Here is a 15,397-nt window from a genome sequence, read left to right as displayed (position 1 = left end):
AAGCAGAAAATATATCTGAAGCACAACAAAGGAGCAGATTTATTTATTAAAAAAAAAGAGTTGATTTTATTTAATATCTAATAGATTGTTCATCTTTACACACTTTGATCTAGAATTACGATTATAAGGATCTTTATTCTAAAGAATCCAGTAAGATGGCCGAAATCCCTCCAACTGAACATTAATGATAACCTAAAGATGTACTAGAAATTGACTGGCTAATCTTTATTTTGCCTTGAAACCCTCTTCAAAGATGTGTTCTCGACAATGGATGCATGCCCATCTTCCATTTATCTAGAAGTACTCCTTGATAATCCTTAAGAATTGATCAAAAAAAGCAGTTGAGTGAGGAATCCGAATTGCCCCTTCAATCTTGTAGTCAAGATCTTGATGCTGCGATCGCCTAAGCAGTTCTTGGAATACTGGATTGGATAGGTATTTCACTGGAACTTCGTATCGTTTACCTTCTTCTCCCACAAACATAGCTACGTACCCTCTTCGCGTCTTCGCACTCCCAATCACTGCAAGGGAGCCTTTGAAATCCTTCTCGAAGAACTTGTTGACAAGAGAACCTAATCTTTCTTGCATGTTTCTTGATGAATACATGATCGCTGGCTTTGAATCTCCAATAGATGCTTTGATGGAATAATCTTTTCTTGTTAGCAAAGAAGATGTTATCAGATGATCAATGGCAGAAAGAAGCCTGAAAGAAGCAAGTAACCAGCAATCGATAATAGATACAAGGCTCGACTCCTCATACTTGAATATATAGACCTATGTGGAATCCATATGATAAATAGAATCCTTGGAGAAAAGTGGAAAGTATTGATCAAGAGAATTAATCAGTCGGTCGAGTATTTTAATTAATTCAAAGAGTTCAGATGCCAAAATATACTAGAATTTGAATGCTTATTGTATAGTTAATTTAGAGCGGGCTTTAAATGCTCTTCTTTTTGCAAAGTGTAATCGGGGGGCCTCTGTGCATGCCCATCATGCTGAGCTGCTGGGGAGGCATCCGAAAGTCCGTCAGCAGAAAGTTTGCTGTAACTAAATCAGTCCAAAAAATCGAATTTTCTTTCTTAAATGATTGAAAAATACAAATCAAGCATAATTTACATGCTAGGGAAAAATTTAATTTCCTTTCGAACAAGGAAATTAAAACACCATGGCTGACATGCAATTTTTACAAGTCTTTCACTCTCCGACAAAATCTTTTATAACGTATCTCTCTTGTGTAGACTGTCAAGAACATCATTAGTGAATACTTGATTTTCTTAAAATGATTAATATACCTTCTTCATTAATGTTTATTACATTCCATCTTAAAATACCCTCTTTGTTAATTTAGCAAAACCCTTTTATTTATGTTAAGCTCAGCTTAACAAGATTAGAAAGAATAGAAAGAAAAGAGAATACAAATTGAGAAAGAACAGAACAAGAGAGAGCAGAGGAGAATGAGCAGAGATCGAGAATAATATTCTGTATTTTTGTTTCCCCCACACGTTTCCATACACCAGTTTATATACCAGCTTTTATTCTTCTACTAACTGTAACTATATTCAAGCCTACTGACTCTAACTACTTAACTAACTCAACTGCTTTTCTAACTTCCAGCTAACAGAATTCCACCAGACTAACCGTTATTCTTTCAGCGCTGTTGTTGCTTCTTGCTGCTCTCCTTCCAGCCTTCATCATGTCTCCTGGTTCGTAACAATTTACTCAAGAAATTCTGGCGACAGAACACTACAACATGGATGTAGAATAAGCTGAAAAATGCCAAGTTTAAATAAGATTTTTCAGACACTTGTTCTTTGCCATTCACACTCCGACAAAATCATGTTTGAACAGAACATACGTGGGAAAAAAATATATTCAAGATAGAAACTAAATGCCGAAATTGTTGAAAAGGCGAGGTTCTGGACCAATGATGGATATTCTGGCACATTTAAAAAATATCATGTTACACGACATGATGGATTTGCTCGGGGGATAGTTAATTATATATAAGATAGGTGACAAAAAAAAATTTAAAAAATGAAAAAATTAGATCGATTGCATCTAATAAGATGACGTCATGTAATTATATGATATACAACAAAACAAAAAATGAAACAAATAAAAAATAAAAAAGAAAAAATAAAAAAGAAAATCATAACATGCATAAAAGATCTCTAGCTAAAATAAAATATATAAAACTCAATTTTCAAATTAATAAAATAAAAAAAACTATTCAAGTCAATCCAAACTAACTTCTAAAAAAACTATTAAAGCCTAAACATATAGATTAGATATTTAGATAATTTATGGTTTATAATAACCTAACTTTAAAATAATTATATAAAATAAAAAAGAACATTTAATGTTAGATAATTTTCATATAAATTTCAAATAACTCTAAATCTATTTAATAGGATCTTTGAAACTCCATGAAAATTTTAAATTAATTATTTCATTTGCGTGTATGTGTTTCAGGAAACCCAATAGTAATATAAGAATCATCACTAGATAATTAGAGTTGTCGATTGCATGTTTTTATTGTTACTGGAGTTCATTACGAGTTAAATTTATGTGAATATATTTTTCTCAAGGTTTGTTTTTAAAGGACTTTGGGTACTGTCCAGTCAGTGCTAGATGAATTTTTAGATCTAGGCAAAATCTATCATTGAAATAAAAAAATTGTTTTTTAATGGAAGCAACGCAACTAGTGACAATACCAGCACTGCTATTGGATAAATATAAATTTATAGGATATACAAAAAAAAATTATTGGATATTGTTAACACCATCCTGTCGAGAATCATAAATTGATATTCAAATAGAACTTGAGCTTGAGACTATAATATTGGATGTTTAGTATAAAAGTTTAATAAATATAAGAATTCTATAAATATAGTAAAGTTTAATAACCATAAGAATTCTGTAAATATAAATATAGTAGGACACATAATGCACTACTAAGATATGAATTTCTCATGAAAATTGATATGAATTTCTCATGAAAATTAAAAATAACAAGTTATTTATATTTTATGAGCCTACTAATTATATGAAATTAATATTTGATATTGATTTTAAGAATGACTAGATATATATTAGGAGAAGCCATAAAATCTAAAGTAGATTTCATATGAATTAGTTGATTCATCAAAAAGGATAAAATTTATTGGAAATAAATGAATTCTTAATAGACAAATTGATATGAATGAAAATATACAAACATTTAAAATTAAACTGGTTACTAAAGGTTACAAACAAATACAAATATCAAAATTTATCAGAAGGATAACAGTGACTTTCTTGCAGGTTTAGATAATGTGTTTGATAAGATTCATAGTGATTTCCTACGGATTAAACCTAGGACTTGCTAAGGTCCAGCACGCCTGCGCAAATGCCCAACTTAACCACGCCACTGTCCAGCAATGGCAGTGGGCTGAATTTGCTGCACGTGCCATGTTGTCCTCCATTGGTGGATGCTACTTATAGTAGAGTAGCAAATCGAGGAATTGAACAAATTAAGAAAATTAGAAAATTATTTATATAATCTATGGATCATTAAGCATTTCTAATAATTTATTTTATTCTATTTTCTTATATCTTGTTGTATAATTATATAAACTCTATTAAAAAATAGTCTCACCCTAAAATCTTAAATTGATAGGAAAATTTCTATATATAATTTATATAATTCTTAAACAATCTCTACATAAATTTAAATGTAAAACATATATCAAATAATCAAGTAATATAATCCCCTTCTATTTTTTTTTTAAAAAGTCTGATTCACTCAAATAGTCCATAGGGTCTTGATTACAAATTAACACTAAGTCAAACTTTATTTATATATATATATGCGCGCCCACACTCTTAAAAGTTAATTTCTGATAAGGGAAACAAGGCACGGAACCGAATATATGATATAACAATATATAGGTACCTAAAAGGATATATTATGGATCAATTAGCTTTCAATATTTCAGATTCAGAAGATAGAAGAATCTGGGCTAGAAGTATATATTATGATACAACTAGCCTTCAACATGACCACAATGAAAGTACTTGTATGCATAAGCTCCAAAAGCCAGTACCACAGCAAGCACTCCTGCAACTTGTAGAGCTAACTTGGTATTCATCTCTAGTGTCGAACTTGAACTCTCTATGTGTAACAAGTAACTTGATGGCATACTTTCACTTCTTGTAATACTTTCAGTGCTGCCTGGTTTTGCAGGAAATGCAGTTGTTTGCTTAGGCAGTATTATTTGAAGAATATCACCAGAAAACTTAGCCCGAATTTCATCTGTTTTACAATTCTTTGGGATCTTGATTTCCTTACGAAAGCGTCTCCGGAGAGTACCATCTATAGGTCGCTCTCCAGTAATTTTCACAATACCAGGTTCCTCTACTTGGACCCTCAGGTGTTGTTTTTTGAATCCTATATACAGAAGAAAAAGTAAATCGTGAAACAATTTAATTACTTGTTTTCTTCATGATAAATTGGAGGGAATACCAAATGAATTAAGTACCTCGTAGATGGATCTCAAGTATCTCATGTTCATCCTTTTTCCACTGGCAAAAGGGCTCAAAATCACCATCAAACAGCTTTAAGGTTTCTTCATTCATGGTTTCCATTTGAAGGCTTCTTTGGTTTTCTCCAAGGTTGTCCTTGGATAAAGGAGATTGAAGATGATGAGAATTCTTAATTAACTAAATGAATTAAGCTGTTATATATACGTTGTTTTTGACACATACATGAAAGGCAAATTAGAGGTTCCTTGTGGGTTTCATTTTGGAAAAGAATAGATTCATTTTTCTGTTTCCAAGGAAGTCATCTGCTTGAATTATCTTTGGGTATACCTTCCCCTGCATTTAACCTTTTCTATCTTCACTACCGTCTGCTCTTTATTAAGATTCGTTTTAACTCACCGTCTGCAAATTTCTGAGGGTTAAGTGAAATTAATTTAGGAGGTCAGAAGATTAAATTTAGTTTCTTCACTACATTAACAACAATTATCAGATAATTGACTGTTCAAACCATGGAATTTTTCATTCGAAGTTAATAAGTCTTCAATTGCTTGCAATAAAAAGGAAACCAGAAACAAATAAAAGCCTTTAAAATCTGTCATCATTAATGAGAATTTGGAGGACATACATCAAGAATTCCACTGAGATCAAAGGGTAATTCCTAGTTGAGAGGAACAAAATGAACTTAAATTTTTTTTTTAAAAAAAGATTAGAAACAAGTACAATTATAATATATCAGTAACATCAGAATCTAATCTTCATTTCTTGTGTGTTTTTTATCTGTGCTTGTTCAAAAATAAATACCTTCAGCATTGTGAATGAAGTCAGTTTTTTTTGTCAGGCTTATTAATCTTCATCTACCAAAATAGACGATGAAAAGTATATGCCAAATTCCTTAAACTACTCCAATAAAAACCAAGGTCTACAAAGCTTCTTCTGCATATTTCCAGTTGCAAGCACACGTTATTCACGCAGTAGGTTAATTCATTGGTGACGTAACCAAGTAATTTTATGGAAGATTAATTGCAAGGAAAAGAATCGGTGCGGTTCATGAATAAGAAGAAGACTATATTTATATTATGTACAATATGATTTTTGCAATTTAATATAATTTTTTTTAAAACTTTAAAAAATGTCATAAGTATGTACGGTAAGAGTGTGATTCGTGAATAGGAAGAAAACTAATATTATGTGCATTAGCATGATTTTTGCAATTTAATTTAAGTTATTTTTTTAAACTTTTGACAGTAATAAAAGTCATAATGGTAAGAAATAACTTTTGATGTTTTGTTATAATTTTGTTTTGAAAATTTTAATTTATACTAAATTATTTCTTTGAAGAAACATACTTTGATTCATTTTTACTAAACATGGTTTTAACTTACAATCATTTTAACTCATGGGTTATTTATAAGAAAATAATTTTTAAATTATAATTCAAAGTTAAAAATTATAATTAAAAAATTGTGTCAAATGAACTCTTAAATTGTAAAAGAACCTTCTCAACTTAATATGTTTAACAATTAGATGAGGTATCCAAATATTATTTATATTATTTGCTAACACACTTTCTAAAGTGAGGGTCCTTTGGACTTGAAACTTATATATTCTCACTCTACCTCGTGTTTAATATTTTATCAAATAAATAGAGGTGACGAGATTCGAACTAGTGACCACTTGGTCATCAAGGTTTTAATACCATGTCAAAGAACTATCTCAACGCAATAACTTAAATTATTAGAGATGATTTTAAGATATGCTTTATATTAGTCTTTAGCATAGCCCCAATATGTAGGATCAAAATATACATTTATAATGCATGGAAATGACATAATCCAAAAAGTGAATCAATTTTTTTTGAAAAGAAACAAAAACTAGAAAAGAAAAGGGTTCGGACAACCTAACATGTTGTCCATACATTCGTATTTGATATTCATGAGCCATAGAAATTCCAACTATAAGTTATATATATTAAAAAGAAGCTTACTAGATTACTAGAGTTTGTAAGTGATATTTATGAGCCAACAAATGGTTGTTCTTTCTGCACAAATTAAAATATAATAGTGTCATAACTCATTTATAGGCTATTATTTTAATTCATCTTTTTTTCAAAATAAAAATTAAAAAAAAAACAAATGATGGCAACATAGAGAAGAAGGTTAGAGAGGATTCAAAAAAGTACATTAAAACTAAACTACAATTTTGGTAAAAATTCGAGGCATAAATGTACCCCATCATGCTAAAAAATGAAGAAACAATTAAATTTAAGGTCAAATTAAATGATTATTAGATGTATTTACATAAAAAAAACTTCAAGTACATAATTAAATTTTTAATAGGTCAATTTAATTTATTTATGGGCCAAATTAAAGTTTGATTATGTTTAAGGATTAAATTAAGTGTAAGAACTTAATTATACTTTAAATAGGCCAAATTAGTTTTATTAGGGGTTTAATTGGTGAAAAATTAAGTTTAGGAGACCAATTTGGGCTTAATTGAGAATATTCAAATTTTAAGATACTAAATTTAATTTTTACCAAGTTAATTGATTGAAATCAAGGGTAAAATCACAAGAAAATTAAAGTTTTGTGATCAATTAGAGTCAAATTAAAATATTTTGCAGCAAAGGACCAATCTATAAAAGTCATCGAACTATAGGGGCTTAATTGATTTAATCTGAGGGTGAAATTAAAGAAATTAAAAGTTTGATGGTCAAGTAGGGGTAAAATTGCATAAATCCGAGACCAAATGCAAAATTAAAAGGAGCATGTTAATTAAGGGCTAATATTTTAATTTGATAGGGGCTAAATTGAATTAAATCAAAAGTTTATGGTCAATTAAGGATGTAATTAAAATAAATTGAAAGTGGAGGACTAAATTGAGTTATGGCCAAAATGCTAAATTCAAGAACAAAATGAAGTTGTTTTTCAAAAAAAGAAAAACAAAAAAACTAGACGAGGTGTCGTCTGGTTATTGTTCATTGTCTTCTTCTTTTACCCGAAAAATCTATTCAAGTCACCTACTTTGCAAGTGCATTTAATGTCTGTACCCTTCACTAAATTTGACAAAACATACACAAAATTGATCCTCTAACATCCCTCCACATCGTAGTATGGTCCTTACTAGCTTACTAGCACCAAAGCTAACTTGGTGTCAACCCAAAAAAGTCAACTTAAGTAGTCTTAAACTCTCAAATTTGACAATTCATAATATATACTTTGAGCCAATGGGTGAAATCCTTTCCAACCAAATTTAGGGTCAAAATTTTTTCCAATGAAGATAAGATTACCCTCTTCCATCCCTTATAAATAAGGGTGGATTTCATGGCCTGAGCATAATGAAAATCAGGTTCAAAATTGGCAAAAAAAAACTAGCCTTACTCCCTAGTTTTTCTCTTTTCTATCATTTCTCCCTCTTTTCACTTTCTGTCTCCACATGATCTAAGCCACACCATCTCAGCACCGTCATGAATAAGAGCGGCCCAACCTTTTCCTCCAACCTATCCCACCATAGTGAACAGTAACACCTTCGTGAATTCCTCTCTCTTTCTCTTTTATAAGCTTCTTATTCCTCCCACCACACCAACTCAAACTGTCATTTCTTCTGTCAGCATCTTCATCCACCTCATGCCAAACTAGTGACAGTAGCTTTACCATCCTCATGTCTGGAACAACCATCATTCTTCTTCTCTCTTATTTCTATAAATTTCTTCTTTCTCCTCCTACAACCAACGCCAGCCATCATTTTTCCACCAACACCACCTTTTCCATTGCTAGCACCACGTCACTTCACAGCCAGACCACCCTCATGACAGGATGGCGACTTTGCTAGGGAACAATTTTTCCAGTTGGACTAAATTTTGCTTGTTTGATTGTTTACCTATTTGTTTTGGATTGTTAAATTTTAGCCACATTTTCATTTGTTTACCATTTTTATTTCTTATTCATGCAAAAGTACATCAGGTAAATGTTAATACCCTCATACATTTTGATTTCACGAGTAGCCCAATTCTAGGTTGGGGGGGAGTAAAGGTCTATCTTATGACTTTTAATTGAGGTTTAGATTCGTGACACATCTAACTATGAATTAAGTGTTTACTCGATAATGACAGTCACATTGTGCCCTAACCATTCCTTGTAAACCCTTATATTGCCTTTATGTAAAGCAGTCACTTGGCAGTTCATAGACCTTTTGAAGACGAGGTAGAAAAGTTACTCATCATGTAATGGCTTAGAACCTTACCTTAGAGCATAGACTTGCTAAATATTCATGTTGTATGGGTTTTTGTCATCCATACCTAATATGAATATAGATACATTTGCATCCATACACATACATCCATTCATTGTAAATAACATACATACATACATCAGATTAAAACATAGGTCCTTAAAGAGTCTACAACACCCGACTTTGAGCAAGAAACATAGAAGATGAATAGCGTGCCCACCGTAACACCCATTTCCAAGAAGAGTTGGAGTCTTTGAAGGCAAGTATGGCTCACCTCAGTAGCTTACTCAGGCAAACATTTAAAAATACATCTGGTGAAGGTAAAAGTCCTTCCAACTAGCCTATTATTTTTGTTCAAACTCCAATAATGGCTTAGCTCGAAGAAAGAATAGGCGAACATGGTCAGGAGACCCTGTACAATCTAGAATTTGTGCGGTCAGAATCACTGACACCAACCCCTATAGTTGTAGTAGCGTTTGCCAATAAATCCCATAAAATAAAGTCGTCTGATGGCATTGATCAAAATAAGATGGTGACACTGGAAACCACAATTAGAGCCATTAAAGGGGTTGATTTATATAACCCAATACGAGTAACAGAAATGTTTTTGGTCCTAAATGGGGTTGTTCTGAAGAAATTTCATGTTCCTAAATTTATCAAATACACTAGAACACAATGCCCCATGAATCATCTCAAATCCTACTACAACAAAATGGCATAAGTGGTCCACAATGAGAAGCTACTAATACACTTCTTTCAGGATAGTTTGAGTGGAGTAGCGTTGAATTGGTATATGAGATTAGATTTTATAATTGTTGTTTATAATTTGTACAATTAATCTCCCTGTGGTTCGACCCCGGTCTTGTCGGGTTATTTATTACTTCGACACTCCTGCACTTGGGAGAAGACATCAATCTTTTAGTCGTGTCATCCAATCTAGAGAAAAGGAAGAAAAAAACAAAAGGGAATATACTTAAAAATAGAGAGATCTGGCTGCTTAGGTGCATCCCCCACTTTTGAACAACGAAATGGTTACTCTATTTCCCAAAAAGCTCCAAGCACCGTACTACTTGTATTGATGGGTAATTCGACCCAATAATTCACTAATGTTATGGAAATAACTGAGCACATAAAGCAAGGAGTTAGGAGTGGTAGAATTTCTGCACCTACTAAGAAAAGAGGCTTCAAAGGGAAAAAAAAGAAGTTAACCATGTTGACGGTGGATACAAGGGTAGGGAAAACCAATTCCAAAACTACCACACCCCATCCTAAATTGCTAACATCAATCTTAACTCTCCATTTCCTACAAGAAAACCTGAGCTTTAAATCAAACAACAAAGAGTTCAAGAACAACTACCCCAATTATCACTACCTTTAAATGAGATGCACCAAAAGCTATTGAGCATTGGGATTGTAGCTCTAGAATCATTCACGCCTCTATAACCACCTTACCCTAACTAGTACAAACTAGATCTTACTTGTGAATATCATGATGGCATTGCGAGACACAACATTCACACTTGCAATGCCTTTAAGAAGAAACTCATGCATTTGATAAAAGCTAGGTGGATAACATTCCAAGAAACTCCAAACATGAGTACAAACCCCCTACTCAATCATACTTCAAATGGTAGATCAGTAATGCAAAATGAATGGGAAATCTAAAAGCTCTGATGGCTAAAAAAGACTATATGAATTTTTGAAAGATTTGAGTTTACAAGGGTATCTGTGGTTTTCTATCCATACCATTAAAGAAACATTTGCAAAAGCTTTTATAGGGAGGTTAGTTGAAAGGAAAGTGTAGCAAAGTTAGAAAATGGTGTCTACCCCTGTTAATTCCAAAAATAATTGCCTTTGTTTGATCATGCCTATAAAGTTATTTTGATTTTGACCTGTTTTAATCTTATTGATAATTTGGCTCATAATGCCACAAGACTTTCTTTGTCAAATGAGCCCTTTCTTTTAATAAGATTATATGTTTTCTTGTATTTATTTTTTTTGTTTCATGTAATTAACACACTAAGCACATCTTCTACTCAAAGAACCACTGCACCAAGAATGATTTGGTGTGTTTTCTTTTTCTTCAAAAACTATGCTTGATCCTATATTTTCAAAATGACTTTTGAGAAATTAAAGCTTAATACAAAACATAAATTAAATTGGTATTTGTTCTAACAAACAAGTTCTGAATATTCAAGTGATATCTTAACCATACATCTAAAAAACCTGAAATCCAGCCTAAACACCATGAATCAACTTCAAACTGAGTTTTAGCTACATGAATAATGAGAAACCATTTTGTATATTCATCTGGAAGGAATCAAGGCTTACTAATTTTGAATGCATGTGTTTGAAATGAGGAAAAAAAATCTTTGATAATCCTTTCACAAGGCTAAGAAATCCTTTGTAATCTCCTTTTAAGCATAATGTGTTTTTTTAGAAAAATAACATTGGTTAGGATCACACCCTATACTGGTGGCACGTGCAAGAAACACGAAAAACCTTAATGATTAAAAGTGCCCAAACAATACTGGGGGTTGGGGGGGCGTGAAATAAAAACCTCAACGATTAAAGGTGCCCAAAATAAAAGCTATGAGGGGCATGAAAAAGTCCAAAGAGTAAAGAAGATTTAAGCATACCATAAAAATTACTAAAATGATAATGCTCAAAATAAAATAAAAAAAACTCCAATAGCGCACCATTGTATAAATCAATTTCAAGGTCAGAAAATCCAAGAACAAAAAAGAGAGAGAAGTTTGAAAACAAGTGTTGTTACCCTTTTTTTTAGTCTCCACACAAAAAAGAAAAAAATACAAAAAAGTCAAAAAAAACATATTCAAAAGAAAACTAAAAAATAATAGTAGTGAGAAGAGGATGTTAAAAATACAAAGTTAGAAATTTGACAATATATTTTTGACTTATGAGAGCCTTACTGAAAATTCAATTTGATGAAGAAAAATCCAAAATCAGATGTTTATGGACTCAATTAAATTTTATTGAAGTTTTAATTGAATTTATAATGGGTTTGATTGAAAGAAAAATTGATTCTTAAGTCAATTTAGGCTTTAATTAGAAGAAATTAAAGTTCATGGGTCAAATTATAATTTTAAGAGTTAATTTGATCAAACTAGAGGCTTGTATAAATATTAAAGTTTGATGACCAATTAAGGATTCAGTTGAAGAAATTCAAAACCAATGATCAAATTGGAAAGGGCGTGTAATTATAAGGGCTAGAATTGACTAAATTATGGGCTAATTGAAGAACTTAAAAGTTGATTGATCAGTTAAGGGCTAAAATATACAAGTTCACAACCAAGGACTAAAATTCAAATTGAATTGATTCTTAAAATTAAAATTGCAATGGAGGACTTGATTGAACAAATCTAAAATTAAAGACTGATTTGGACTTTGATGCTTTTGGCGCCAGTTTCTTTTAAATAAAGTGATTTGTTTTGGTCTAAACGATATCGTTTCATACATTGTTCATTAAAAAAAGAGAGAGCATAAAACAACGTTGTTTTGAACAACATTGTGCTTCTTTTTCCCTTGTATGCGTATTAGGGGAAAAAGAAGTTATATTCCCCTGTGTTGTTCCTCTCTCTTTCTCCACTTACCCAAACCTGACACAACTCATACCCTCACATGCCTTGCCACCATCATAGAAGAGGCAAGGGAGCCATACCCTGCAAGTGTTCTCTGGGACATATGAACAGAGGTCGCCCATGCCACTTTACCCTACGTCATAATTGGAAAGGATAGGGTGGCTCTCTCTCCTTTTCCCTCCTATAAATACCAGAGGATTAGGAGAGAAACGCAGGGGAGGTGGGTGAGGACATTGTTTTTGGAGTTGACGAGAGAACAAAAAAAAAAACATAGACAGAGGGGGGAGAGAAAAGGACAAAGAACAAAGGGGACTTTGGGGAGAAAATTTTAAAGGGATAATATAAAGGTTTTTCAAGAGAGAAAGATTTTGGGGAAAAGCTAAAAAAAAAAGGGAGATGAGATTTTAGAGAGAGGAAGAAAAGAAAGAAATAAACAAAGAAAGACGAGAGAGAAAAGGAAAAACAAAAGGTAAAAATAGAGAGAAAATAGAGAGAGAACTAAGGAGATTGAACAAAAAAGGAAGGAACATAAACCAAAAAAGAAAGAAACAAAAACGAAGTAAATAAGAAAAGGAAATAGAGGAAGAACACCTATTATTCCGCCATTGTTTTCTTCTCACCACCATGAACCACCATCATTTTGTCGCCACCAGCACCACCACCAGCACCACCACAAGGCACCGCCCGGTCAGTCTTCCCCTACCCTTCTCCTCCTCCTCCTTGTTTGTCTACTTTGTCCCCCCGCCAGCTCCATTATTTTGCTAATAAATAATGAAGAATGAATTATAATTCACTTTCCATTGCTCACATAGCATACAAACAGTAGAGAGCCACTATTCCTTAACCGGATCAGCGCCAGCCAAGTTTAAAATATTTGGGTTGGGTTTGACTTAGTTTTTCATGAGAAACTTATGTTAGGCTGAAATCATCCCAACCTATCTTTTGGCCAATGTTGGCCCCATGCTCTTTTGGGCCGAACCCGACCTAGTTTCTTTTAGGCTAAATGTTGCCCTAACTAGGGAGGACTCAACCATATATTTAGGCTAGCCCATCCCATTACATATTCATAATATAATAATATTATTATATAATATTATATATTAAACAAAAAATATTCAAAAAAACCTTTTAAAAAATGCGTGATTTTCTTACAAGTTTTTCTACTATTTTTTATTAATATTCCCGTTCTCACAAGCCCCTACGCGCTATATATATATATATATATATATATATATTATTTTCATACATCAAAACAAAACTCAAAAAATATGTTTTAACATGTATTTTGGACTTTAATAACCAGTTTATTAAAGTCATGAAAACTAGACTAATATTTTAAAAATACCAAAATTATTTTGTTTTCTTTTAATATTTAGGATTACGAACTTGTATGTAAGAAGTATTCTCGATATTAAAAAAATATTTTTTTTACTAGTGTTAGAATGGTTAGGTTTTATCCAATAAGATAAAGATCTCTTTACTAGGAAGGATTTATCTTAAACTTTAGATAGACCAACAATTAGAAAATGCAATAACACCCTAGCATATATCAGACAATTAAACAATGTAGCTTACCTTAGGTAAGGTATATTTTGGGTGATAATACCTTCCCTTTATGTAATCAATCTCGGTACCTGATCTCTGAGACCAATTAAGGTTTCTAGTGACCAAAATACTAGATGACAACTCTTATTCCCTATATACAGTGATAAAAGATAAGAGTTTCTTGTCTCCCCCTATTTTCCTGATTTACCCATAACCCGAGATTGGATTATCGTCGCAATGCCGCACACATGTAACAACAAGCACTAGCGATCCTTAGTCTTAAAATCCTTTAAACATCTTTTAAGTCAATAACTATATTTTTTCTTCATAACCAAGGGCCTAAGCCTACATTACGTGTTCAATCAAGTCCTTTCTTATCAAAGACGAGCAATTTGGATTGGGATGCAATGCTTTTTCATGCAAAACAAGCTCTATTATCTATACAAATAAAATGAATGCTTTGAAGACTGCTTCTTTGAAACTCTTAGATTGAATCTATAACCCATTTTGACTACCCAAACATCACTTCACATTTTCACCAAAATTAAAATAAAAAAATTTCAATACATATCCAAACCCATCCATAAGAATCACTTTAATTATTTTCAGAACAAGTTTGCTTTAAGCCAATATCAAACAGGAGAAAAATATTTATCTCAAAATATGTTACATTTCTAAAGAAGTTCAAGAACCAAAAAATGACATCTAAATAGAATCTGAGCTTAAAGCTATAACATTGAAAGTTTGATAAAAATAAGAATTATGTGAATATAGTAGGACACATCATGCACTACTGAGATATGTGGTACTAATGAAAGCTAAAAATGATGAGTTGTTTATACTTGATGAGTATTTTAAAATTAACTTGAAACCATAAAATCTAAAATAGATTCCATGTATATTAACTAGGTATAGATTAGTTAATATACCTAAAAGGATAAAACTTATTAGATGTAAATAAGTATTTTTTTAAAAAAATAACATGAATGAAAATATACAAATGTGTAAAACTAGACTAATTGCTGAAGGTTATAAACAAAGAAAAATATCAAAAGCTGTCAAAAGGAGATAATGAAAGATTGTATCTGTGACTTTCTTGCAGATTTAGATAATGTGTTTGATAAAGTTCAAAGTGATTTCCCACGGACTAAACCTAGGACTTGATGAAGCCTTTGGTTACATTCGACATGAAGCTCAACGTTAAACCATAATATGGGGCTTGTTCTTCTCCATCTGGCGCCCTTGTAAATCCTGTTGTTGCTATGATAAACCGAAAAGGATGGAATAATTTGCTCCTATTGTAAGAAAAGCCAACATACTGAGGATCTTCAAAAAGAACGGCTTTCCTGACTGGTACTTGGACCACCGCAAGCAGCTTAAGGCTACCTGAAATCCATGTCCTGCTGCCACCAATCTATCCACCACTCTGTCCAGCACGTCTGTGTAAATTATATCACATGCCTTGCATGGAATGGCTCCTCTCGCAGCCACAAATCAGTCCA

General features: G+C 32.1%; 3 protein-coding genes across 3 annotated transcripts in view; all 3 read right to left on the bottom strand.

The window, feature by feature from the left end:
• Positions 1–294: 294 nt before the first annotated feature.
• On the bottom strand, positions 295–606 carry LOC105132577 (auxin-induced protein 15A-like). The gene has a single exon (XM_011036149.1). It carries the CDS (start codon positions 604–606, stop codon positions 295–297), a length of 312 nt encoding a protein of 103 aa, XP_011034451.1.
• A 3,222-nt stretch (positions 607–3,828) lies between these two features.
• The window catches only part of LOC105132548 (uncharacterized), a 20,826-nt gene continuing 9,257 nt past the window's right edge, over positions 3,829–15,397 (bottom strand). Inside the window, exon 3 of the mRNA XM_011036116.1 lies at positions 3,829–4,011. The gene's annotated coding sequence lies outside the window, so the exon portion shown is untranslated. The remainder of the gene's footprint in view (positions 4,012–15,397) is intronic.
• LOC105132547 (inactive protein RESTRICTED TEV MOVEMENT 2-like) lies at positions 3,901–4,633 on the bottom strand. Its single transcript, XM_011036115.1, has 2 exons — positions 4,521–4,633; positions 3,901–4,429 (listed from the first exon to the last, which is right to left on the bottom strand). Exons 1-2 carry the CDS (start codon positions 4,624–4,626, stop codon positions 4,026–4,028), a joined length of 510 nt encoding a protein of 169 aa, XP_011034417.1. The 5' UTR covers positions 4,627–4,633; the 3' UTR covers positions 3,901–4,025.

The sequence above is a fragment of the Populus euphratica genome, unplaced genomic scaffold, assembly GCF_000495115.2.
Source record: "Populus euphratica unplaced genomic scaffold, PopEup_1.0 scaffold27.1, whole genome shotgun sequence".
Classification (NCBI taxonomy): Eukaryota; Viridiplantae; Streptophyta; class Magnoliopsida; order Malpighiales; family Salicaceae; genus Populus; species Populus euphratica.
Note: the sequence above shows the minus strand (reverse complement) of the source record. Positions and strands in the feature narration are given on the sequence as shown.

Excerpts from the sequence above, each read along its gene's own strand:
- LOC105132547 (XM_011036115.1), bottom strand. The coding sequence starts at position 4,626 with ATGGAAACCATGAATGAAGAAACCTTAAAGCTGTTTGATGGTGATTTT. Across the intron at positions 4,430-4,520 it reads ACTTGAGATCCATCTACGAG|GATTCAAAAAACAACACCTG; the intron begins GTACTTAATTCA and ends TTCTGTATATAG.
- LOC105132577 (XM_011036149.1), bottom strand. The coding sequence starts at position 606 with ATGTATTCATCAAGAAACATGCAAGAAAGATTAGGTTCTCTTGTCAAC.